Raw genomic sequence first — 26,494 nt, forward strand, 5'->3', positions numbered from 1 at the left:
CACTCTCAACCTTTTCATAGCCTCATTTCAGAGAGTTGTAGAGTGATGAGATCTCCCCCCTCAGCCTCCTCTTCTCCAGACTGAACAACCCCAGTTCCCCCTCTGCTGCTTCCCATCAGACTTGTGCTTCAGACCCTTCACAGTTTTGTTGCCCTTCTCTGGACATGCTCCAGAGCCTTAATAACTTTCCTGTAATGAAGGGTCCAACATCAAACACAGTACTTGAGGTGTGGCCTCACCAATGCAAGCACATCTTTCATGGGGTGCAGCCAGCCCTGCAGCAATCATGGTGAGGAGCCAGCAGTGAATGGTATTCCTCTGAGTGCTCAGTGACAGGGAGGCAGGAGCAGACTCAGAGCCCCGTAGTCCCAGTGATGAAAGGAAGAGCTTGAGAGCTTTTAATAATGAAGTCCACAGCATTTCCCTCTCTGCAAAACCCCCAGGACCTGCCTCTGGCTACTCAAATACAGTTCCGAAGCTAGAGATCAGAATAGATCAGTGCTTTTAGACTGCTTATAAGGAGAAACAAAATACCAGATTACAAAGTCACCAAACCATTGAATTACAGAATGTCTGAGGTCAGAAGACATCTCTGGGTCCATCTGCTCCCACCCTGCCCCACCAGGACCACTCAGAGCTGAGTGCCTACGCCCATGCCAAGGCAGCTTTTGGACATCTCTCCACCACCTACCTAAGCAGAAAGGTTTATACACAGACATGAGACAATGGAACATGTTTGCTCAGAGAGATTGCAGTTACCCCATCCCTGGAGGTATTCAAGGCCAAGTCTGATCTGGCCCTGGGCAGCCTGACCTGGTAGTTAGCAACCTTGCCCATAGCAGGGAGGCAGATCTCAGTGTCCTTTAAGATCCCTTCCAACCTAAGCCATTCTATGATCCTATGAAGGTTTGCCATAGAAGCTGAGAGCTGGTCTGAGTGATCTTGAAGCAAAGGGCTGACTGTGCCAAAAGGATAGTGATGACCTCTCTTTGGGTGGTGGTCCACACAGGCACAGCTTCTGTCTACGTTGTACCTGGTACCCAGATACTGAGATCTAACTTAGGTCATCGCCCACAGTAGTGCTATACACAGGATTATAAAGCAGACTACGTAGGCTCTGAACCTACAGGGAACCACAGATGTGCTTAACGGATGCTTTATGTGCAACTCTGCTGTAAAATCATGCCCGTAATCTGAAATGGTGAAAACAGATATACCTATAAACTAAAAACATACATTCTGAGGCAACCATAATGCCTTTGGAATGCAAAGACCTTTGTCATACATAGTACCTAATGTTTTTGCACATCAGCTTGTGTAATAGCAAAATGACTAAACCAATTAGTTATAAATCCACAAAATCTAGTTCATATTTTAGATGTACAAAGTTGTTGAAGAAGAATCCATAAAGAATTTATGACTCATCACAAATCCTGTGATTTGAGGGGAGACATCCACATGTCTTTCAGAAACCATCTCAGCTTCACTTTATTACTTCTGTGCTTTAAAAATAAGAAGACTTTATAATAAATAATATATATCATAACTACTGCATTCTCTGAGCAAACAACTGATTCTGGCAGAGCTGACAGGGAACACAACTGAAGCCAAGCATTGATATCTCTGTGTCACATCTCTTTGCAGTACCTCTGCAAATAACGAAGTGCCAAAAAACTTCATTCCACACTAGCATAGTTCTTAGTCACAGCCACCCAACAGTCTCCTTGTAGCCCCAAGAGGGACTGCTCTTCAATAAGAGAAGGACCTTTCTCCCTAACCATTGTCTATACACAGCTTGAAACTACAGATACTTTTGAGGGGAGAAATAAACCATCTACTCATTGTCAATCAAGTTATTACTTAAAAGATTCCCAGCTTTCAGAAAAAGTTCCACAGAGGCAATAAATGCAGTGAAATGCAGGAAACAGCCATAAACCTTTTTCACTCCTGTAGTCCAACAACAGCTTGCTCTAAGCATTATGGGGAAGCAAAAACAGCATAACAGAATGACTTGCCAGAAATGCACATTACTGTATTTTGTATAGCTCAAATCCCAGCTTCATATCAGATCATCATAAATGCTACCATAGTGCTGACCTTCCAGGTAGGAGTCTGTCCATATTCCCAAAGGGCCAACCAAGTCTAAAGCTTCTTCACTCATGAGGGATCAGCTTTGGATAAGGCCAAAGTCAAGATGTGAATAACACCTTGGGATAAATCTGTGTACCTATGGTATCTATGGGTTGAAGCTTTAGTATTCTTATTTTAGCTCAGCTATTCCCGTACGTTAACTCAATAGAGACATTCAGAACAAATGGATGCTTTGCATGACAGAGAAATTTAGATAGCAAAAATAGCCTTCCCAGACAGATGAGACTGTCAACATATCAACAACGAACTTTTTTCTGCCCTTCTTCCCCCTCAGTCTCTGAGGCTGACTGAATTAAGTCCCCAAATGTGCACTACATATTCTCCATTCACCTCCCTCGTACCAAAATGCCCTCTTGGACTTTCTACCCACACAAGGGGTGCCTGCTGGCATCACTCACCTCCAGTTGTTGTCCTTTCCTCTGGGCAGAAAATAGGAAGGGCATTTCCTTTTATCAGTGATCGAGAACGCAAAAATTAATACTGACTTCAGAAGAGTACAAGAGACTCTCTTCTTCCTTGCAGGTATTAGAGCAGAACAGAGTCAACACACTAAAATGTTTTTCCCTCTTGCCTCACACATGATTTATTTAGAAGCCAATAGTAATAAAAGGAAATAGTAACAGGAGAAGAATTGCCATAAATAGGACAATGGCGTGTCTGGGGCAAGGACAGAGTGGATCCAGGAGTTGCTCTGCTAGTGAGATGAAAACATAATTTTTCTGTTTATCGACCTGTGGTATAACTGCCCAAAATGCACTGGAGAGGAGGGAAGTAACCATCTTCCTGACAGGTCTTCCATCATATGATGGCCTCAGCCTAGTCTGGAGACCACTTTGATTTTCATCATAGGAGCGGTGGGCAATAGGTGGTCATCCTCCCTGAAGATATAAACCCGTAAGCAAAAGCTAAAAATTGTCTTGTCCCAGAATAATTAGCAAAACAATTAAGAGCAAAGGGAGAAAGTCCTCAGAGTTCAGTAAGATCCAGAGTTCTCATAAACAAATTCCTTAAGTACTGAAAGAGTTGCCAATTTTGTTTGCTGTCACCAGAAATTACTATTTTTATGGCTTTTACTGACCAAATTTGTGTAATTACGCAAACTTCTGCATTTGCAGATGGATTCTGAGCTATTTGCACTATTTCTCTAATATGTGTATTTTTATTTATTTAGTTTTGCCACAAGGACACTACCATTAATTCTGTACCCTCTCTAAATGCAGCAATTATCCACCAAACAGATATTCTGCACCACACTTCAAGGATACTCTCACCTTCCCATCCTCCAGTGCTGTTGCTGGGCAGAGGAGAAGCCACCTTTACCCTGTAAGGATGCAGGGTCAAGAGAAGTCCCTGGTACAATCTCAAGAGTTCTTAAAATAATAAAAAAAAACCCTATGATTATAGGCAAGTGCCCACTGAACGTGTTATTTGTCATTAAATTATATGTATTAGTTAGAATGAGTATATCTTATAAAACTTTCAGGTTAGATATTCAGTTTAGCACAGAGTATATGCAAGGTTAACCAAGTGTGGAGTTCCTCAGGTGCCAAGCTGGAGCAGGCTCATGTTTCCTTGCTTTCATAAACTATTTCTCACATGAAAGATGTATGAGTCCTTGAGTAATAAATGCTTGCCTTTCACCTGGAGAAGTCAGGTTCTAATGGAGCTGAATAGGAGTGCCTGTGTATGTATGTTTACCTGTGTGTTTCTTGATAGAGATGCCACTGGTTGAAAAATGGAAAAAACTGCTCCTTGCTCAAAATTTTGAGGATGTTGCAGCCATTAAAGAATCACATCACATCCTGGGCCCAGCTATCCCAAGAGAACCCTGGGATCTCCACACTGCTCTAAGTGCAGTGGCTCTAACATTCATCAACACCTGCTGAATTTTTATGGAGACCAAACAGCAAATATGAGCACAGTGAGGTGGTGGTTGGTGCATTTCAGCAGTGGAGACAGAGATTATGTCACTTCTGCTAGTGCAGAATTTACAAACACAGGCTCGTGCTCATCTCTGGCAAAAATGAACAGGTAATGGTGGTGACTATGTTAAAAATAGCGTTCAATAGCTGAGAACATACTCCATCAAACTGTGTTATTGTGCTCTTTATAGCTATTGTCATTTCCATAGAAATAAGTAGGAGGCATTACTTTTGAAGCAACCTACATAAATTACATTTCAGTTTCTCACCACTAACTACTTTTGGGAAGATAAAAAATGTTCAAATTTCCCCCTTTTTGCTGCTTTCATCGAAAGGTAAAATGTAAGATCTGATTTGAGATCTTACTCTCTTGAGCTCCCCAAGCTCCTGTTTTCCAGTAGTGGCTTATGAGTCCTTCAACTTAATGAACCCCAAGATTCTATCAAGATCATCCTGTTTTGCTTCTAAATGAATCAAAGGCCAAGTACTGACTTCCTGTCATTGTTTTACTAGTGGTGAGAAGCTCAGTCCCTAGTAACTAAACACATGTTGATATTGTCCGTATAGGTACTTACAGAAAGAGGAAAAGGAGGCTGAGCTACAAACAGCCATTAGCACAACATCAGCAAGACCGACTTCACAACAGGTACGCAGCACGTTTTATCATGAAATGGAAATCACAGATAGAAAGTGATGTATGAAAGTGTGGAGACTGTTGAAAAAGTTTTGAATGCCCATTTTCATTTCCTCGCTGATTCCTCCACTTCAGCTTTTTGTTGCTCAAGTACATGAAGTGGAGTGCGGTATTTTGAGAGCATTATTTCTTCTATAAAATTCTATTTTAAAAATGCTGACCCTGTGCTAAAAGAGGTTCTGATGTCATCCCTGGTAGGGCTGTAACTCAAGCCAAAACTCAAAGTTAATAAACAAGTAGCCTCTCCTATATTATCTTACAACTCTAAAGACCTGAACTTAATAAGACAGCCAAAACATTCCAAGGTGCCCTTTCCCTCTAAGGATGTTTCCCTTCTTTCACGGGACCATACACAGGACTGGTGACTGAAGTGAGTACAGAGCCCACCAGAAGACCACCCTGAGAATCCAGCACTGTCCATGTTAAGTTTCAGTAGTTTAGGTTTTCTTTCAAAGCCATATTGGCTTGCAAAATCCTAACATAAAAGCAGAAGCAGCTTTGTAAAGAATGTTTACAATTTCATTCATCCTACCTTTTAAGCCAAGGATACCACAGGACACACTTTCAGACTGCTTTACAAACCTCAGTCTGAACAATTAAACTGAGCAATTTAAATCCTGGTCAATGAGACTTGGAAGAATGAATGAAGTCTACAACCTACCTTACACTTAACAGCTTTACCACACCTGGGAGCCTCATTCTGACCCTAGGGAATGAGCAATGATAGATCACTTACATATGTAATGAATTAAATAGTTCCTATTTGGAATCAAAACAGCTGGTATTAATAGTTGTGAGTAATAGGTAGCACTGTAAACATTAGGAAAGGGGCAATATAAAACAATACCTATAATCTACACCTCTAAAGATTTAGAGTTTCATTGTTTTTCCAACACAAAAGACAAAACTCAAAAAACTAAAACCTGCCTAAGGATCTTAACATCTGTCTTTCCAGGGAAGACCTCTGCAGTGCTGTCAATACCAAGAACACAACCTAAGTTTTCTGTTATTATTTTAGATTAATCCACTTTTGTTTGTAGTTATCCTCAATCATTCTAAGCAGCAATGTACGTTACACACACACCAAGCAGAAGTGTCAATGATCTCCCCAAAAAGAACAATTGGATATTTTCAGCGTCATAAAACAGAAAGCAATAAATGACCGATCCACATTTGCATGCAGCTGATTGTCATCTAACAGTTTCCTTGTTCATCTGTTTGAGCACTTTCCAGGTGAATCCTTGTAGTGGCTCTAAGCACAACCCGTGGGTCTGGAGGGACCTACCCAGGCACAGGGCAGGTGTCTTGAAAGGGACACAAGGGTGTCCCTAGGTAAATCCATTCTCAGATAGAGGGACCAGGAGCCATATAAAGCACTGTTGCTCCTCCTGGGTGGTTGCTCACCTGAGGATGAAGGATTTCCAGTGATGGGAATTGGTTCCAGCAGAAGCAGTAGAGTTGGAAGCTGCTGCATCAAATATCTCCTTTCACTTCCTTTCCTCCACTGACTAATCACAAAGCCAAAAAACAGGAATAGAGAAGAAAGCAAAGGGAAGCCCACAATCCCAGAAATCCTGACCCCTCTATTTCCCTGTGCCAAGAATAAACAGGTTCTCTTGGCCAGTTCCCATCTTTGTAACTTGAATTTGTGCGAGTCTCTGTCATCCTTGCACCTCTCAGCCCACCATTCCTACCTGCCAGCACTAACCAGATCGGCATCGGGCAGGTCATCGCTGCTCAAGCCACAGGAGGGCTTCTCCGGCTGTGTTCTAGCAGGTGCCCATGGGCTTGCTCCCCACCCACTCTGAGGGTCAACTGAAGACATTCAGCCTCTTCCCTCCTTCCCACTCTTCTCCCAGTTTGTGCCTTCTGCAGAAGAAATACACCCTTAGACCTGGAGGGGGTGGAGGCTAATGGATGGACTTGGGTGCCTGTTAGTCTTTTAAAAGCTATTATAGGCAGCAATAGAGAAGCCATCAAGAAACCCTGAGTCGTGTGCTTCCTTCCTAAATCCATCTCAGCCCACTCAAGTTTTCTACCATCAGCTTTTACCATTTGCACATGTCCTCAAGGACACAATAGACAGAGCCCCTACGGTCTATTTTGACAAAGTATAGCCCAGAAGCATCAAGAAGGAAATGCAAGGAAGCAACACCACTCTCCAAAAGAAGTTTATGGTTGACCATATTGCACTCTAATAGGGACACTGTGGAGAACAAATGGAATGCATGGGGCCACATCAGCTGGAGCTTGCATTCGGATCCTGTTCCTCAGCAATGAAAACGCAGGTCACTGCCACTTAAGCAAGGGTGACAGCATTTTTATCTAAAAGTCAGTATTACAAGACTGGATAGGCACTCTGTTAATTGGCTAAAAGCATGTCAGCCTTGATGCTTTCGGGGCTGGGGAAGGCACAGTAAGGCAATAAACACTGTATTTTAAAAGCTATTTAAAACAGCATTTTTATCTTCCAGCTTCTGTGGATACTAACACAAACTGCCTAAAACAGTGTTTATGAAGAAATGCTTTTAAGAAGCAATGAGACAAATTTCTTCAGAATCAGTGCTTTTCATACCAATTTTCAGGCAAGAATACACCAATTATGAATCAGAGAAGTAACATTTCCTGATGGAAATAGTGATAGTTTGAGGAGATGCTCCTGACAAGTGAGAATTGCTTCAGCTCACAACCGTAAGTACTTTTCAGAGTAAATTATAGGGATTTTTAAAAGGCGTATTTACTCCAAACATCCCCTTCAAACACTTGAGATGAAAGAGCATAGCAGGTTTTTATAACCATCACAATCTATTAGGCCAAAAATCCATACAGAAATGGAGCTTAAATACTTACAGATAAGATGGATCACAATGTGATGTAAGTAAACGTGTGCTCTAAACATTTCAAGGTTTCCACCAGGGGCTCAGTGTCTCTAAAGGAGCCAGTATATATTTTCATATCAATTTCCATGTTATCCTGACAGTTGCTTTAGGACTTTGTAACTAGCAAAATTTGGCACAGCAATCCCTTGGAATATGGCACAAGCATTAGCCAAACAGCTCTATCATTAACAAACACTTCTAATGAGCAATCAAGACTTCTCAGTGCATAAGTTAAATACAATATCCTTCAACTTTCATGGTAACACAGCATGCCCACTACATATTATAATCAGTAATCCTTTTCATAATGACTATAGGGGAATTTATTTATTTTAGGTAAATGAACTCACAATTGAGTACAGAAGGATTGTTTATTGTCACTGCTGATTTCGACCCTAACATTCATTATTCTTCATTTTACCAATACATTTGGCTTTCTGCCCTTAATTAGCTGAGTCAGATGTACGTTCAGAAGGGTTTTGCTCCCAGCCACTCCACCAGCAGGGGTGGATACCTATTGAACGCTTCAGAACTATCAGTCAGCAATATACGTCAGTGTAAAAATTAACTGAAAACAACAAGGCTTCTCATGGTGATCAAAGATTTCTGGAGAAACAACTACATTTCCCTGACTCCAGCTGAAGGACATTCCATGCTGTGTGAAGACTGACCAATACTTCTCAAGCAGTGCTATCTTTGAATGTATATAATATTGCAAAAAATATCTTGAAGGCCTTGTACATCCAATTTTTATGAATACGTTTTCAAAAGGGGAGTAGGTAATTAACAGCAAGATTCAGATCCTTGAGTAGACATAAATCATCATAGCTCCACTGGTTTCAATTTGTACTGCCTGTGAAAAAGGCTCTGTACACCTTTTTGTAATCACAGAGTGACTTCATCATCCCCAAATAATTAAGGATTTAATTTAATTATCTGTTAATCTCTTCATTTTATGACTGTATTCTGAAGGATGGCAAGAACTACAGAGAGCTGTTGCAAGGGATGTTAATGAGAAGTACAGTGTATCATCATTTCGATATATCCATAAATATTGAGCAAGTTAATGCCAAGAGTTAAGTGGAAGAAGGGAGTGTGCACCATATCATAGACATATAATATCTTGCATAAATATATTATGGCTTATTATAAATGCACATGCTGCACAATAAAAATAAAAAAGGTCTAGCCTTTATTTTAATCCCAACCATAAAAGCCCTCTCCACATTTTGACATATTTCTACCCAGAATAACTTGAAGCAGGAAAAAGAAACAGCAGCATTTAGAACTAACATTTGCTTCCGCAGAAACTTAATTTTGAACTATATTACCCTGAAATATCAGGTACCGCATTGATGGAATAGGGGAAAGTGCTTTAGGGAGAGGAGCAGAAAATGTGTCAATTAAAGGATGCTTAATAGCCTGCAGTTTAATAGCTGTTACAAATAGGAGGTAAAGGACAAAGCATTCAGCTGCACAATAAAACACACAACTATATGCAAATAAAATCTTTCTATCCAAGAAGGACATTTTGCCCCTTAATACTAAACAGCTTCCTGAGCTCATGTAAGAACCATGCCCTGTGGTAATTATCTCGTGTCACTTCATATGATATAATTCCTCCTTATGCTTAATGGATATGTTTTAATTTCTAAGGAAACTGCCTGGTTGCACAAATGAAACTTGCACGATGATTAAAATATAATCTTCACTCAGGCAATAACGTTTGTCAATAAACAAAACCATAAATAGAGACATTACTTCTATTTCAAGGTAGTCCTTAAAATGCGGAAAACCTCCACTGCTCTACGTGCAGACTACAAATTGCTGCACACCACAGAGATCATCGCCTTCTCATCATTGATGGAACCTCATATAAAAGCTGCTTTTAAATATTCAAATCGATACTACCAGGAAGCAAGTCATCAGAATTTAACATTGTGGATAACTCCCACTCTTTAACTACTAAATGCAAGACTACATATGCAACTTCATCAGCTGATACCAGAGTCCCATATTCTGAAAGCATCCAAGGAAATTTGTTGAAGCCCGCTGAAATGAAAGGTATTTGCTGCTTAATTATCAGCGAGAAGAACTGACTCCAAACTTGTCAAGAAAGCCTTCAAAGAACTGCTTGTGAGACACCAGAGGGATGTCCGCTTCACTTGTTGCGCAACATTAACTATATGTTTGGTAAAGAATGATTGTTTCATTTCTCTGAGGTCTTATTTCTAACCTGCAAGACATGCAGCTGTTCAAAAAGTAAATACACCTTTCTAATACTATTTTTATTCATTTGACCATAATACCAGACTTCAACTGAACACAGACTTTAAGCACATTCTATACAGCTCAGCTTCACAATTTATCTCAGTTAAATTACAACTTCAGGGGACAAGGGCTTTTTTTCCCCTACCATTTTCTTTTACCTTTTTTCACCCATCTCTAAATGGCATTTTTTAATGCTACTGAGGAGATCTGAGCTTCCCCGAGGCTTTTTAATATATGAGTGTTGTTGTTTCAAATTCTCTGGAACTTTTCTCAGAAGTCACATTAACCTGAATGCTTAACATCTCTAGAAATAAATATGCAAAGATGAAACTCATCTGCAAAGCCATAAAAATACAATCAAAGCTGTACTGACAAGTCTGACCAGATAACATGCATGCAGCAGGACAGCTTGCCCACAAACACCGGTATTATCTGCTTGTAATTTATGTTTCCCCATAGCAATCTGTTTAATAGACTAATACATATTTTTCACTCACCCTCCATAATTTTTTAAATCTCTTCACTCTGGACAATTTGGATTTGTTCATCTCTGCTGTCTGTAGATCAAATATGTATCCTATGTAGTTGTAAGTATTTCTATAACCAGTCGGGTGCCTAAAATCAGTAGAGTGATGGATAGTCTTGAAAACAGAGGCACTCCCTGGCTTTTAATGCTGCTTCCAATAACCACACAGTTCACAGCTCAGCATAAAGTAACCAATAGCCGAACATGACATTAAAAAAAAACTAAAATCCCTCCTTTGAGATCATAGAGGGAGAAGGCTTGATCCATCCAATACTTGATTTAGGTCAGTGAAAAAAGAGATGCTATTATGTCAGCCATCCAACTTTAAGAAGACTCGTAAGCTGACAGCCGTGGCACTTTAAAGCACTGTCATGATGAGTCTTTACAAAAAGGATTGTTTTAATCTTATATTTAAGAAAAAAAAGAAGAAAGCTATTTAAAATATATGGAAATTATATGATATTACAAAACTGTCTGCAATCACAGGTTATTACTAAGCTGTCAGCAATATGCTCCGATGTAATGGTGCTGAGAAACATGTGGTGCTTTCTAATTTATTTTTGTAGTTTCCTAACAATATAATGCTCATATAGTTATGTGAATGTGCACATCAGCCATTCTACACAAATGGTTTTTAACCCTTTCTCCCTTAGAAAATAAAATTATGCAAGTTAGCAGACTCAAAGATGCTAGATTTTTATTTTGGAAATCAATGGATGGTACAAAGGTTTGAACTAATTCTTCTAAGGAAAAGGAAGATGTGAGAGAATGACAGATCCCAACCACGGAAAAATTTGATCACAGCTCACACTTACAAGGCTGCTGAAAGAAAGGAGCCGCTTTGTATTATTATTCATACCACTAGTTTTGTGTTCCCTACTATAATTTCCTAATTTCAGGAAAAGAAAAAGTAAACAAACTGCGAAACGTGTCTCACTATTACGATATAAAAATAGAAATATACATATCAAGTCCTTGAGAAAGTAACATGTCTTGGCTGTTGTAACTTCAAAGTTGACCTCTGCATTGACTCATTGCATTGAGACATCTCTGCAGATGTGGCTCCGCAAAGGGACCCTCTTCATGAGTGTCACCTCGAATCAAAAGTCAGGTAGCGCACCAACTTGGGTGTGCAGAAGGAAGACATACAACATTCTAAAATGGTTTTGCTTCAAATACTTGGTACACATTGATGCACACAAAGAAAGGCTTACCAGTATATCCTCATGTGCATTCTATCACTTTCCATGTCACACTGTGCTTCCCTAAATACTTGGTGTTTAGATCTTTATCTTCATGTTGCAGCACTGCAGAAATTTTATCTTCCTTTCTGAAAATACTGAGTGGTGTACTCTTGATCGAATTACACTGCATATAAGGGCACATTTGATACTGCTGGCCAGTACTGGTGCAGCCTCTATCAAACTTGGCCTCTTTCTCATCAAGAAAAAAAATCTACACCTAAGTGCTGCAGGTCTGAAGCAGCAGGCTTCTACTTGAGCAGCATCTCAATACTTATACTGTACAGCAGAATCATTAGGAGACATGCATTTACCAGTAAACTCAGAATCTGACCAATGCTTCCTAGCAGCCATGAGATGCTTCCCCAAACATACAGCTTCACTTCAAATGCACATACCAAGATTGGTAGACATAAGAGCAGCTCAGTACTGTTTGTTATCTCTGAAAATTTCTCCTAGATATCTGTGACCATTTTGCTTTCACACTGATGTCAAAGTCCTAATGTTGTTACATCAGGAGCATTCTTGTTAACAGAATCTGATCTGTTTAATGAAGAATAAAAGTGAGTCATGTCTCAGTTTTATGGAAAATAACAAACTGTATCTCCTTATGCTTCCTGTAAGAATCACATTTCTCCCCTTATGAATCAGCTTCTGAATTATCTAATGCTACTCCAAACTTCAAGTTTTCAGACCTACCTTTTAGGTATTTTGACAACACAGTTAATCTGCCTGCCATTGCAAAAATAGTTATGAATATTCCAAACTCCCTAGTTTGAAATATTGTCAGCTTACTGTTCAGTTTGTTCATAGTTAGCTACGTTTAAAGAATACCTAGAAATTCTTCTTGATGTCATGTGGTCATAACTACTGAGGCATCAAATGCCTGCTGTTAAGCTAAATACGGGCAAGTGACGGCATAGGAACAAATGCACTAACTGCAGGTGCAGTTAAGGTTATAGTTGTATGACTTCTGCATGTAGCTGTCTCTAAAGAGAACAGGACTGACAGCTCAATGTTTACGCATGGATACTGAGGAAGAGCTGGGTCAGTATCTCAGTGCTTTTAGCTTCTTCCCTATCTTGTTTATGCACCACTTAACACTAAAGTGTCATACTAGACCCCAGCAACATTGAAGAAAAAAAAAAAACAACAAAAGAAAAATGCAATCATACCTGAAATTGTTAAACTGTTTTCTCCAAGAACAAGAAGAATCTGCCCTATGTTTACTCTCAAAAGACTGAGAGAAACTTCTGGCATTACGTACTGTTATGAGTGCAATTGCTCAGGACATCCCTTTTGCTTGGCTTGCTCAGGGAATGTAAATAACACTGCATGTCTAGGCCAAGGTCAATGTAAACATCTTGTGGCTTTCTTCACTGTTTTGGTTAGAAGCCAGGAAAAAAAATTACTTCTGAATTACATATATTTACTTCAAAATGCTTCTACACCAATCTATGGTCTTATCTCAAGTGGTTTTTATGGTCTTTCCACATTTCAGCAGATTACAATGTGGATTTTGGCACATTTTTAACCTAATCCTAATTCATAAATAGAGTAGTTCATTCACTATACTCATTACTCTGACATCTTTTCCCTAGGTGTAAAAGCATTGACATTTTCAAGGTATCGCCACCAGGGTGAGTGAACTGGAGGAGGTCAGAGCAGAGCCCAGCTATTGTTTACCACATCACTCCCTCATGTCCATAAACTCTGATCTCAAAATAAACCTCATTAGAACAAGAGTCAAATTCCTGTCTTCACTAAACTATAGAATTTTTCCTACATGACCATCACTATGTAAGAAACAGCCAGATTAAGAAAGGGAGAAAGACAGAGAATGTTAGTATCAAAAAGCCATATTGGGCTTTTGTTTTAAATCTCCTTCTCTTCTTATACCTGCTCCTACAACTGGGATGGTGCTTGTGTGAGCCACAAAACTGGCTGAACATGCACCCACAGTCACTTCAGTTGAACAATACTAACAGACAAAAACAGACACTGCTATTGATGTCACTTCTTCAAATGTGAAGCATGCTGCAATGTGTTACCTCCTTGGTTAAGTCAACACAGTCATGCTGTGACACAGAGTAGAAAATCCATCTTTTTTATCAAGTTATTTTAGAGGTAGGTGAGTTCACTTACCAGCATACTGATCTGGCTCATGGCATGGCTGTGCAAACAATGGCATTGGTAAGATTATGGAACATAAGCAGTTCCCTCCACTAGTGTTAACCACCAGCCCCTCACTGTGAGCAACAAGCAACTGCTGAACCCACTTCTTGGAAACACCAAATATTACTGGGTGAGAATCAGTGCTTTGCAAGCAAAAAGAGCACTCAGAAGGAGCCACACTACAGCAATAAGAACATACTGAAGATCATCCGCAAGAGGAAATAAGGTATGTTTGATGTTTGCTGGTATTTGCATTTATATTAACTCAAACAAATACTTTGACCATATCCATGCATTGTGCATTACTCTTCAGACAAATAAAAAGTGTTGCTACATCCTTCAGAGGAAAGGCATTAAACCAATACCTGATTTCACACTCTATCAATTAACTTTCCATCCACGGTGTAATATGAATTCTCAGATCTTAGAGTTCATTTGTTGTACATTTCTATGTAGTGTTTATAGTGTGCTGCTTTTTGTTTTCTTTCCACTTTCTGTTGTTCTCTGACATTGATTTGTGATGTAACACTGTGCCTTGCAGTTCTCTGCTTCTCTGTATACGTCCTGCGAAGATATAGAGCGTTAGGAATGGTAATGGGCTTTTGTCTTGGTATTACTTTCATCAGAGTAGCTTAACCAGATAAAGTAAATTACTCTGTGACAGCAGGAGACAAAGGTTTATAAAATCAGCATAGCAGGTTTAAAGAAAATACACAACAAGCTATTTTCTACCCTAATGAAAATGAGAGGTGCTTGAAATAACCAAAAAATGAATTGGAAAAAACGCAGAAATATAAAGCAATTAGGACAAAAACAGATCTAGTGACTTGAAAAGACACTAGACCTGAAGGCAGAAAATGACAGGTACAACCAGATGTTGTGCAAACATTCCCTCAGGGTGCTCCCACCTCATTTAAAGGACAAACCCTACTAGGAAAACAGTCCCTGTCTCTGTTCAATGAGTTTTTATCTGAAATCTCCACCAAGGTGATTAGTTAATGTTAATCCAGAGGGCATAATGTGTGACCAGCCATTAGTGATGCAATCAGCTCATACCATGGCCATCTACATAACATATTTTAGTCATTATGAAGATGGATAACTTTTAGCTGCCAGTTTGAAGTAAGAAGCTTCTTATCCCACTCCTATAATCATCTTTGCTCTGTTCAGTGTAATTATTGCCCAGGTGATAAGGGAGACTAAGAAGAGGGGCAGACAAAAATACACTCCCAAGTGCCTTAACTATTTCAGATCTTAATTCTTTAAACTCACTATTCATAGTGAAAAATATTAGCTTAATCACCAGAAATTGAACTCTTTTTGCAAAATGCAGGTGTCTGCCTTGTAGAGGTCTTAAAATAAGATACTCTTCCTGGATTTCTTTTTGCAGTTAATGGAGAGCAAGTCAGCAGAGTTACTGCACCTCACACTAGGCATTTAAATCTTGCCAGAAGATTCATGATCTGTACCAGTCAAGAGTCATGACCAACAAGTGCTGGTATTGTTCCTTCGGTTATGAACAGAGCCTGGGATGACTAGATTAGGTTTCCATCTCTATTAGATTGATTAAAGCTAATTCTATCTCCACAAGTCTCCTGAGCAGTATTTCACCTCTGACAAAACCCACTGCACTTCTTGGTTTTTTTTGCACTAAAGACAACAGGGTTTATGCATGCATCTGGATGCACATGCACATGTGAGCTCAGGAGGAGCAATGAATGTGTCTAGGGCTGGATGTAACAGATACTGATACTCCCTGGGGAAGTGAATTTCTTTTCTCTAGTTACTAGAAGAGCAGAGATGATGGCAGGCTCTCTCTGTCACTACACCTCCTAACAACTGCCCAGCAACCAAGTTAGTAGTTGGTGAGGGTATTCATGGCACTATCTAAATGTTTAATAGCTTACTACTCCCTCAGAACATCTGGTGTAAATCACTCCTGGAAACAGCTCTGGACCAGATGGAGTATTAGTCTATGGCATTTGGATCAGGTAATTCCTATGATAATTTTTGCAACAATTTAGATGGGCATTGGTCACAAAGCCTGATGAGAGTCAGTTTTATTATAGGAAAAGGACAACTTTCCCCTTCTTACCTACCATTGGAAAAGTATATTTAAATACACACACACATATATAAAAGGAGATTTTCACAATTTGAATATTCATCTTGCAGAAAAAGAAGGAGCATGGCAGATTCCAGTAGTGAAAAGCTGGGCTCCCACTGCTCCGTCAGACACACAATGAAAGAGGGAACATTTTTTTCAGTGTTGTTATCTGCAGATTTGGCAGATGTCTCTTTATGAGCTTAAGTAATGCATTATATGTACCAGTAAATGCAGTGTTTAGCAGCATTACAACCCGTATTCTAGATGCCTGCAGGCTTCCTGATGATTCCCGGTGGTATTGTTGGTGCTTAAAGGGATGCAGAAAAAAGAAGTATTAAAAAGACTACATTAAAATCTATTAAAATACATAGAATCATAGAATCAATAAGGTTGGAATAAGAACAGAAAGGTCATTATGTCCAACCACCCACCCATCCTCATATCATGCCCACTAACCGTATCCCTCAGTGCTATATGTAACCCCTCCATAAAAAACCTCCAGGAACATGCAATAAGGCTACATGTCTTGAAACAGTCAGTAAACCTGATCATACCAAAGTCCAAAGGTCCAGCACAAGCAGTCATACAAGGAACCAATCTTCACTGAGTTAACTGAACATCAGACTTCTTTCCATATTGAATGTATGAATAAAGGCATCCCAAACTACCAGCTGTCACTGGAACATCATCTACATGAAAGGTAGTAACACAGCCAGAAGGTCAGACTTTGCCCCCACATAAAGGCAGCTGGATTGAACATAAAGGTCTGCTATATATGATATCACACAGACAACTTCATAGTTCATATCATTTTCTCAAATTAAACTTCCAGTTCCTATTTAAATGCATCTCTGTAATACTGTTCTTTGCTTATACATCCTTACAATACCAAGCTATGAAAAACAGTACAGGTCATACAATCAAATGATTTTTCTTTAAAAAAAATAAAATAAAATAGTAAAGCTGATATTTTTTCCCTCTTAATTGTTGTGAACTGAATAAGGCCTGCAGGCTTACAGTGCAAACAGATTTGTTGTCTTTCCATTTGAGTTACTGCAGGATTCCTTGCTCCTGTGCGGCCTTTTAAAATCTATGAAATGATAGAGAAGCAAGTCTGTTCCTGTTCCCTTAAGTCACAGTGACAGAATGTCAAAGCGGTGACTGTGCCAATGAGTTTCTCAGCAGGGACATATTCATCAGCGCTGGTATTTGCTGCATGAAATTCCTCTGGATGAGTTTGTAGCAATAAGGCACTGTGTCAAGTGGAAAGGACACAAAGCTGAATCACTGCCAGTGACACCACAAGTGTAATCATCCTCCCCATTGGATGCAGACCACTATGAAGGAACCTGAGGCCAATGCCACTCTCACATTTGACAATACAGAGTCAAGGAAAGCTGGGAATTAGGCGCAAGAAGCTCTCAGTGCACACCTTGTGAAAGAGTATCTCATTGCTGAGACAGAGCACGACATCATGCCTCTTTTTCAGTTCACTTCTCACATCTGTGCAGCCACTCTTCTGGAACAAGCATTTGTCATAATTGCTTTTCTGCTTCACGATAGAAGCCAGTTGGTCTGAACCCCATCTTGGGCATTTACATCTGTGCAGGCCATTCTGAACAGGGGGCAGCATCCAATGGACTTTTATCTCACAAATGTCACTTGGAGAATTTTGTTGTGTTAGCTGGACAGCCAAGTGTCTGATTTTCACTGAACTGAATATTTTGACAGCATTTTTCACTCCAGTAATTAAAGTAGTGGGAGGTAAACGCCAAAATAAAGCTCACTTGAAGAATTAAAGCACCAAGAAATAAAGGCCTAGATCAAGATAGCCTCATTCAGTAGGTTCAGAGTCTCCACAGCAAGGCCATAAATCAGTGCTTCTAGCACTGAAAAAGTGTCAAGACACATGTCAGAGTGAGTGCATACATACAATACATGCATACATAGAGCCATATTTGGCAAAAATAACTCACATCAAGGGGTACAGATAATTCAGACAAGGAGAGGATAAATTTATGAGGAGGGATAGAAAAGCAAGCCTGGAGCTGAAAGATACAGAATAAGAAAGATCCTCTTAGAGTGCATCTCTAAGATTGAAGGCAAGAGAAGAAAGAAACAGAGAATCTCAAGGAAACAGTGATAAAGCAGCCTGGTGAGGATATGAACAAGCAGAGGCTACAGGAGGGGGAGGCTGCTGAAAGGCAAAGAGAGGTGCCAAGAGGAAAGATACCCAGCCCTGACAAAGTGAGGACAGACAGAAAGAAATGTTGTTATCTGGGTGAGAGTAGCTCCCAGAATAGAACACAATCTTCCCCCCTGTTTAGAGTAGGAAATGGCAAATCCTATCTCTTAACTTCCATCATTTCTCCTTTGCCTTCTTCCTGCTGCCTCCATCAAAACCTTCAAGTACTTGAAGACACGTTAAGCAAATTAAACAGTATGCAGAATATCCGCAGAAAAATCTGACCCACACAAGCCTCTGACACCTGGAGGTAACATCAGACAGTGCCAGGTAAATACAATGACACCAACCCTAGAAGGGCTCAACACCAGAGATTTGCAGGTGGCTGCATTGTCACCATTTCCCTTATAGCAAAGTAGCTTTATGAAGCCTATAGTGAGGTACAGCAATCTCTTCAGCTCAGCCCAGGGCAGTGGCAGGGTGCAAGGCAAGCTCTAGATTTGGAAACAAAGAGTATGGAAGACTTCCAAGGGATGGCTGCATTCATCAGCTGCTGTTGCTGAAGCCTGCTGATAGCCATCAAAAGTAAATGTGTTTCCCCTTCTAGCGAGGAGGAAATAAAAGGCTTGCTGATACACTAAGCTGAAAAATAAAATATACAGTCTCTTGAAAATAAGGACGGTCAGGAGGAATATCAGGCCAGAAAATCTCCATATTTCTTCAGAATCACTGATAATATAACAGTTTTGGTAAAAATAAAAGAAGGAACAGTGTAACAGGACAGCAAAGCCTGATAAGCTGATATTAACGGTGCTGCCTCTTGTAATGATCAGAGAGGGACATATCTAAACCAGGAGACTTATTAAATCTTTGAGTGAAAGGAATATCTCCTTGCAAAAGTGAGATATTCAATTACACTTTTGCATCCAGATGTGGAATCTTTAGTACAGAAGAGACATGGACAGAACTGGACAAGATATTGTGCATCAATGGATACACAGTAATCTAACAGATATTTTCCAGTTCCAATGCTTGATGGTTTTAACAGAGTACAACACAATTGTTCCAGTAGATATAATAAAATCTCTTACAATACCAAATAATAATGAAGCAATTCCTAGAGGCCGTGACTGTAATTAAATAGCATGATTTATTTTATTGCTAGTGTCTCATTTTCTATTAAATTAGATGCATCCTTGGCCAAGCTAACAGCCACCCTTACCTCTGTATTAGAAATAATAACAATAAACTAGTCCATAGAATTTGCAACTTTTCACACAAATACATTATACAACAACCTCTTCTACAGCTTCAGTGTTAAAAGTGTTTTTCAACACTTGCCTTGTATTTCTAGCTCTGTTGTTCTTTTCTTCAGTGCATGTTTACTTTTCTTAATCCTGTTTGCTTGTCAAGGCCTCTAAGTTACACTTTCTTAATGAAACTCATGTATTACTGAAAATACACAGCAAAATCATCATAGTAATTTCTTTCCACCTGAATTTCCTTTTTTATTAGATGTTGAGATGAGGATTTTTCCATCTGACAAGGTATGAATACTGATTAGTAGACTTTACTGTATTATCAACTGCTACTTCCAGCAATAATATTTTTGTTAGGCTTTTACTACCATCTCTGTGCCTTTTTTGTTTCCCTAAGGTTTACCTGCAGAGTGGAACTTCACCCTGCTGCTGCAAAGGTAATTTCTGGACATGAATTCATGTCCTTGGCTTCCCACTAAATACTGCTAAGTCGTCACAAAAATTTCTTATGCAGAAGAGCCTTAGTTAGAACAGCAAATAACAAGAGAATCTGCAAAATAACTTAATTTACCCTAAAATAGGAGTTTACAGCATTGCTTCTCATCTATACTGACTGTCGTGGCTGGATCTCCATAGGAAGGGTAGATGTGGCACCAGGGGACATGGTTAGCAAGCATGGCTGTGATGGGTTGATGGCTGGACATGATTATCTTAGTGAACTTCTCCAACATTAATCATTCTATGATTTTGTGATCTAGATGTTGTGTAGGGATCTAGACACTGGGCTTACAGTGGCACAGATAGCTAAGCAGATAAATTTAATTTCTTCATCTTAGGATGATGGAAAGCTACTACCTGTTCCCTCCCTGGCTGCACTGGTAACAGGGATTTATCTTCATGTCTTCTCTATTCAAGCTATTCAATTTGAGCCAGATGTTTAACAAACTAATTGCAGTAGAGAAGGGAACCCATCTCTCTCACCTCCCTGCTACATACCTGAGAGTCCATAAATGATAAACCAGCAAATACAAATATTAAGATGCGACTTCATTCATATTTGTGCTCTGATCAAGGAAGAAAGGACTGTGCCTCACATCCCACAAACACAACAAAGGTGGCTACAAAAGGTTGGGAATGTAAGAAGAAAAGAAGGAAAGGCAAAGCAGCACCCCTGGCTTTGGACAGCAGACAAAGAAGTTCCGTAGGATAGACAGAGCCCATGAACTCTAAACTACTCACAAGTGGAACAGATCCAAAGCAAGGATCAAATACCTTCTCTGAACAAACAGTTCCTTGTTCACTTTAACAGTCAGCAGTTTGGGTGCTCAGTGAGCACAAAGATTTCCTACAGTCATTACAAATCAAACTCTTCCCAGAATAACAGTCCTGAGCAAACTTGTTACTCACACCATGGCCCTGACTGCAGCAGATCCAGTGGCATTACATGGGTTTTAGTTACATCAAGTATTACAACTGTTACAGTTATTCTAATCTATAGAAAAACTGTTATTTCAAATGTTTACATCACTTAAACCAAAGTATTTGAATCACTGCCTCTCACCTAAACTGTGTAAACCTTCACAAACATCCATTAACTTGGGAAAGAGGAGAAAATGACAAAGCCGAGTTCCCTCCTGCTTTTCAACACCCACCTCAAGCAATAGCTTTAGACAAACCTCTGCTGCAGGATCCAGAGCAATTCAGGAATTTAGGTTTAGCAACTTGAAATTCCAGAGCATCACCCTTCTATCTTGTATCTGCATTTCAAATAATATTTACTAAGTGCTTCAAGTTTCTCTTTGAAAAAAGTTATTAATCTGACAGAAGATTTTGCAATATTTGTGCATTCAAGTTTCCACATAGTTCTGACCTTCCTATTAATCTTCCTTTAGGAGATTTGTACAGAATTCCTTCTTTGGAAAGATCATTAATTAGCATGCCAATAGAAAAAATGAAATTGCCTGCCATTTCCTATGTAAATGCTTCCCCATCTGTTCTATTCTCATTGCTCTGCACACATTCTTCCAAAGGTAGTTTGTTTTTGTACTGTTCTTTGAAAATTGGATGTTCTTTGTTGTACAATTTAAATCTGTTAAATTGTGTTGCATTATGAAACGTGGCTCTATTAAAGTAACATATAGTTTTGTGCAGTCTTTCACAACAAGAGCCAATTTCAAGTAAAGTTTGAGACTGTCCTGTCCTTAATATCTATGAATGCTGTCTAAAGAATCAAGTTTTGGTATTTCCGTCTCTAAATATGCTCTCAATAATAATAATAGATGAAGCAAAGGGGAAAAAAAACCAGGCATTACTAATTAATAACATCGCAGGAATGAAGTCCAGTGAGAGCTCTACTGACGTTTCCATGTAGGCACAGTAATGCCGTCCGCAGCTATCTTTGCTGCACTGTATAAAGATAATCTTGTTTTTTCTTTTCTCCTATGTAGAAAATAATTTTATAAAAAGCCAAACAAAGTAAAAAAAAACAACAAACAAACAAACAAAAAAACCACATAAAGGTTGATCAGAACCCACTTCTACATATATAGAAGTATATATATAATATATATACTCTGAAATCCCCTGTACTATAAAGCAGTTTACATTCAGCAGCTTGTTGTCAATATGTAAAACAATGAAACAGAGTTCCTGAACTTCCTTTGTTCTTATGTAAATAGAAGCCAATTAGTCCAATTTGTTGAAGAACAGGAAACATCAAGAAATCTCAGACGTGCAGACGGACTCTCCAGAATATCTCTAGAATCACAGCAGTGGCAATCACAATGCACCACATCCTGCTGTGATCCAACCCGTTCAGCTGTGGTGAGATGGTAGAGTTGCCCTGGAGGGAAAGATCAAATCTGTTCTGCTGCTACAACATAATAAAGGTACTATATGGTGTTATGTACCACCTGTTCTGTTAGCTTTTTCCCTGAGTGGATAATAGCAAAACATTCCAAGACAAGGGTTTGGTTCAGTTTCACCTTTCCTTCATAACTCCACAGTGGGTTTACAGAAGTTGGGAGTAAAACTGAATTCCGATTTTTTTTCGGATACATATGAAAAAATAGCACTGTGCAGTGATTAATAAAAATAAGCGGCGCATTTCATACCTTATAGTTAAATTTATAGTTGACTTTTTTCCTTCTCTTATCAAGAATCTGCATTTGGAGCAATAGGATGCGTTTCTAGACTGGCACAGCTCAAGCACCACTCCGACTTTTAGTCTGAGTACTTAGGAACATACATAAAAGAAATCAAAGACCATACAGACCTACACTGGAGACCTGAACAGCAAAAGCCAGACCTGAAAACTTCACCTGAGTTAATGAATGCTTTTCATATAAGAAAGCATTCTTCAACAAGCTCAAGTGGATGGCTTGACCACAGGGGAGGTCATGTTATCAACTTTAACTCATACAGTAGAGCAGCAGGGTGAAGAACCAACATTACCTTCCACATGCAAAGTACAGGAGAGGTTTGTTCATTAGCCGCTGCATTTGTCAGATACTCCATGACAACTTCCTTGCTCATTACATTCTTTAAGAGACAAAGATTCTATTATTTAGTAGACAAGCTACTCACTTGTCCCCCCCAAAAATAATGTAATTACTTACGGAAGGGATAATTACCAACCCTGACAATTTTGGTAATAGCCCATTCTGGAGGCAGAGCCCATGAACTAGCTATCATAAACATCTATAGAAATATCACCAAGGTTGGAAAAGATCACCAAAATCATCTAGTTCAACCTTCCACCTACCACCAATATTTCCTTGCCATTAAGTACTACCATTCAAAAATACATACATAAGTAAATAAAAATCAATGCAGAGAAATAGAGGAAAACAATGGGGTAAAGAATGAATTGACCTCCTAAAGATAGAGGAAATGCCTTCTGCAGCTCAAATTTCAAGAGTTATTTGAACCCCTTCTTAAAAAGGGAAACAAACTATGGATTCTGAGCATGTCTTTCACTCTTATGTCATTCTTGACAATTGCTTGTTAAGTCCAGAGCCCACTGTATTCCCTCACAACTTTCCTTAATTGCCACTAGATGTAGTCTTTTAGCAGATTGCTGAAGGTGTCAGTAAAAATGAGAGGGGAATGTGGTTCAATGATGTTAAATTAAAAGTAGAAAGGATGTCAGAAAGGCAGATTCATTCTTCCCTATTTATTTTTTAATTTATTAACCATGGCTTGAAAAGCATCTTGCTACTCATTCAATTCTCCCCAGGTTGAGCTGAACATGCAAGAGAGGGAGCAGATGGTGCAGGGCACAGCAGAAAACCAGTTACCACTTCGTAGGGCCACGCTGCACTGTAGTTGGTAATTCCATCATCTCCATATTTGTATAGCTAGAAAAACAGATGCAAGGCAAGCCGAACTACCCACTGTGACAAAACTAAGCTGAAACATGGGTATATACATAGATGGCTGTGGAACAACAGAGCAGCAGAGGGAAGAACAGGATCTCTTCTGATGTCATCAATAGATTCTCAGCTATGAACCTTAAATAAACCCTCAACTGGGACAGTCACTCATTAACTGTTTTCTTTTTGATTTTTACTTGAAAACAGAAAGTATAATTACCAAACAATACCCAAACATCTTCCAGTTTTTCCTTTTTTTTAACCAAATACCCTATTTTCTGTCAAAACTCACTGCTTCCACTACAACAACCTCCAACACTAGAAAGAACTCTGAATGCCAAGTCCAATGAAGTGCTAGAAATTAAAACAAACAAACAAAAAAAACCTAATATTACACAGAATGTAGGGTGGGATTGGGCTGGCAGACTGATGCTTTAGTGGGGTCACATGAGCCACATCTCTGAGGTCCCACTGCAGACCATGCAGATGCAGTCAGTGCAGCTAATTGAGTTTTGGGCACAGTTCAACTGATTAAGCATCTCAGTATGATCTGAACTATCTTGACTTCACTCTTTTCATTGACTCCTTTCACTACCCACAGGAGCTCAGCTGGCTGGCTTACATTAGGGGTCTTACAGCTCAGACCCCATCCTTCAGGCTTTTTTCAGTTGCCAAAGCACAGGCAATGGTGCAATGCAACAAACCACAAGGTACCAGAAGGATCTGTGATGTCTTTTATAAAGAGCTTGTTTTCCCGATGTCTTTTTCTATTCACTGAGACCATTTAAATATCTTATGACATTCCTAGTGCAAGTATAAAATAGTTAAAAAAAATAAAAAGACTTGTTTGCTATTTATTTGCTTTATTATTTTCCAGTGCTCTTGGAGCTGTGGACAAATGTTCTTTGCCAAGGTGAGATAAAATCCAAACTACTTCTCTCAAATTTGTTGTCTGCCTTCACTGTGAAGCTGATTCCAGAAGTCAATGGCAGAATTCACTGACTGAGGCAACAGCAAGGTGTGCTGTTGTGTTATTGTCTGGTGCATTGGTTTGGGGTTTGTATTACACATTGTAGTGCTCGCATTTTGTGCATCATCTGTATTGTTTTACTTATATGAGTTACAGAAGAATTATTATATAAAGTGCTTTGTAAGTGATTTCCAAAATATCACCTGAAGCAAGTAACTCATCTGCCAAGCAATGCTATGTGTTTTACAGTAAATAATCTCAGAATCTGTCAGATTACAGTTTGCTGATAGGGAGCTTTCAGAGAGGTATAGCTGTCAAACATCCTCTTCTTTCAAAACTAGTCCTCTTTCCTAATCCTCACAGAAGAGCAAACAACAAAATTCCTTGCTATTTTTTTGTCACAAAATTGAGGAAAATAAGCTTTCTTAAATATCTGGGTATCTATAAATACTGTCTGTGTCAGAATTAGGCAATTTGGTAATCCCAGCAGTCAAAGATAATCTGCCCTGACTGACATGACTGGCCTATTGAAGGACTGTAAGGAAAAGTATCTACAGATCTCACAGAACAATGAGTTTATTATTCTGTTCTGTTATTTTAACCAGACTCTTGGTAACTCTCTAGTCAGATGCTGTTTTCTTGAAACATTTGTTGATGACACACATTTTATCTGGTTGAAATGACATTTCTGCCATCTCTCTGCTTTGCCTGGAGATGCGCCCAAGACATGCCACTGCATCATTTGCAGATACATGAGTCACAAACTTTGAGTGTCTTCCAGCACATCACAGAATGGCTTGGGTTGGAAGGGACCTCAAGGATCAGCAAGCTCCAAATCCCCTATAGCAGGCAGGGCTGCCAACCTGCATATCTAATACTAGACCAAGCTGCCCAAGGCCCCATCCAACCTGGCCTTGAACACCACCAAGGACAGGGCACCAACAGCCTCTCTGAGCATCCTTTACAATTGCAGATTCAGTCATCATATATTCCTGGAAGAAACAGCATAGTCAGTTACTATGCTTTTTGGAAAGTAGTGTTTTTTAATTGGGTACTCCACTGCTTTAACAGAGTTTATTACTTCTGAAAAACGGACCTTCACTAACTCCCATTGAGCCTCAGAACCTGACCTTATTTCAGAAACCACTTGTTCTTATCTGTGCCTTGCTTTTTTGGCTTTATCAAAGGTTTCAAGATCAAGTAGAGTCATGAATAGAAAGATACCTATTTCTTTCTAGTAATAGCGTTAGGAAAAGTAAACACTTAAACAAAAAATGGAAGAAAATGTACATTTCCCAGCAAAGAGGTTGATTTATGTTTACAGGCCTAATGTCAGTGCCTGCTGCCTGTATATTATTTTCTTCTCCTGAGCAGCACCTTATTTCTTGGTGTAAGTGTAAGACTTCCAGACTGAGAAGCACAACCTGCATGGAAGAGACAGCAAACTCAAACCTCTGGTAACTAATAGGGTCCAGACTAACTTCAGTGAGTTCTGCCTTATTGCTGCTCTACAAACACAGTGCTGTAGCAGCCAGTGTGCAGAAAATTATCTCAGCAGAAACCAGGACAGGAATATATAAGATGCCGGCATCTCCTAAATCAGCAATCATGTCTCAAAAATATATTCCATCTCGAGTAGGTCAAACAGCATACATTGCCTTGGTTTGTTTCAGAGCTCTAAGTTTGAAAAATAACACAGAAGAAATTGCTGACAAAACAATATATGAAAGTGCAGCCATGA

General features: G+C 39.4%; 1 protein-coding gene across 4 annotated transcripts in view; it reads right to left on the minus strand.

The window, feature by feature from the left end:
- Positions 1-26,494, minus strand: part of DPP6 (dipeptidyl peptidase like 6) — a 442,842-nt gene that overhangs the window by 255,327 nt on the left and 161,021 nt on the right. The window contains exon 1 of one of the 4 annotated variants that reach the window (XM_015852844.3): positions 10,415-10,556. The exons of the other annotated variants lie outside the window; for them this stretch is intronic. Within the exon in view, the coding sequence (XP_015708330.1) occupies positions 10,415-10,465 (51 nt within the window). The 5' untranslated portion in view covers positions 10,466-10,556. Of the gene's footprint in view, positions 1-10,414; positions 10,557-26,494 lie in introns of those variants that run through there. 4 annotated transcript variants of the gene reach the window in all.

Source organism: Coturnix japonica, chromosome 2 (assembly GCF_054131305.1).
Source record: "Coturnix japonica strain WE chromosome 2, WE-NBRP24, whole genome shotgun sequence".
Taxonomy (NCBI): domain Eukaryota; kingdom Metazoa; phylum Chordata; class Aves; order Galliformes; family Phasianidae; genus Coturnix; species Coturnix japonica.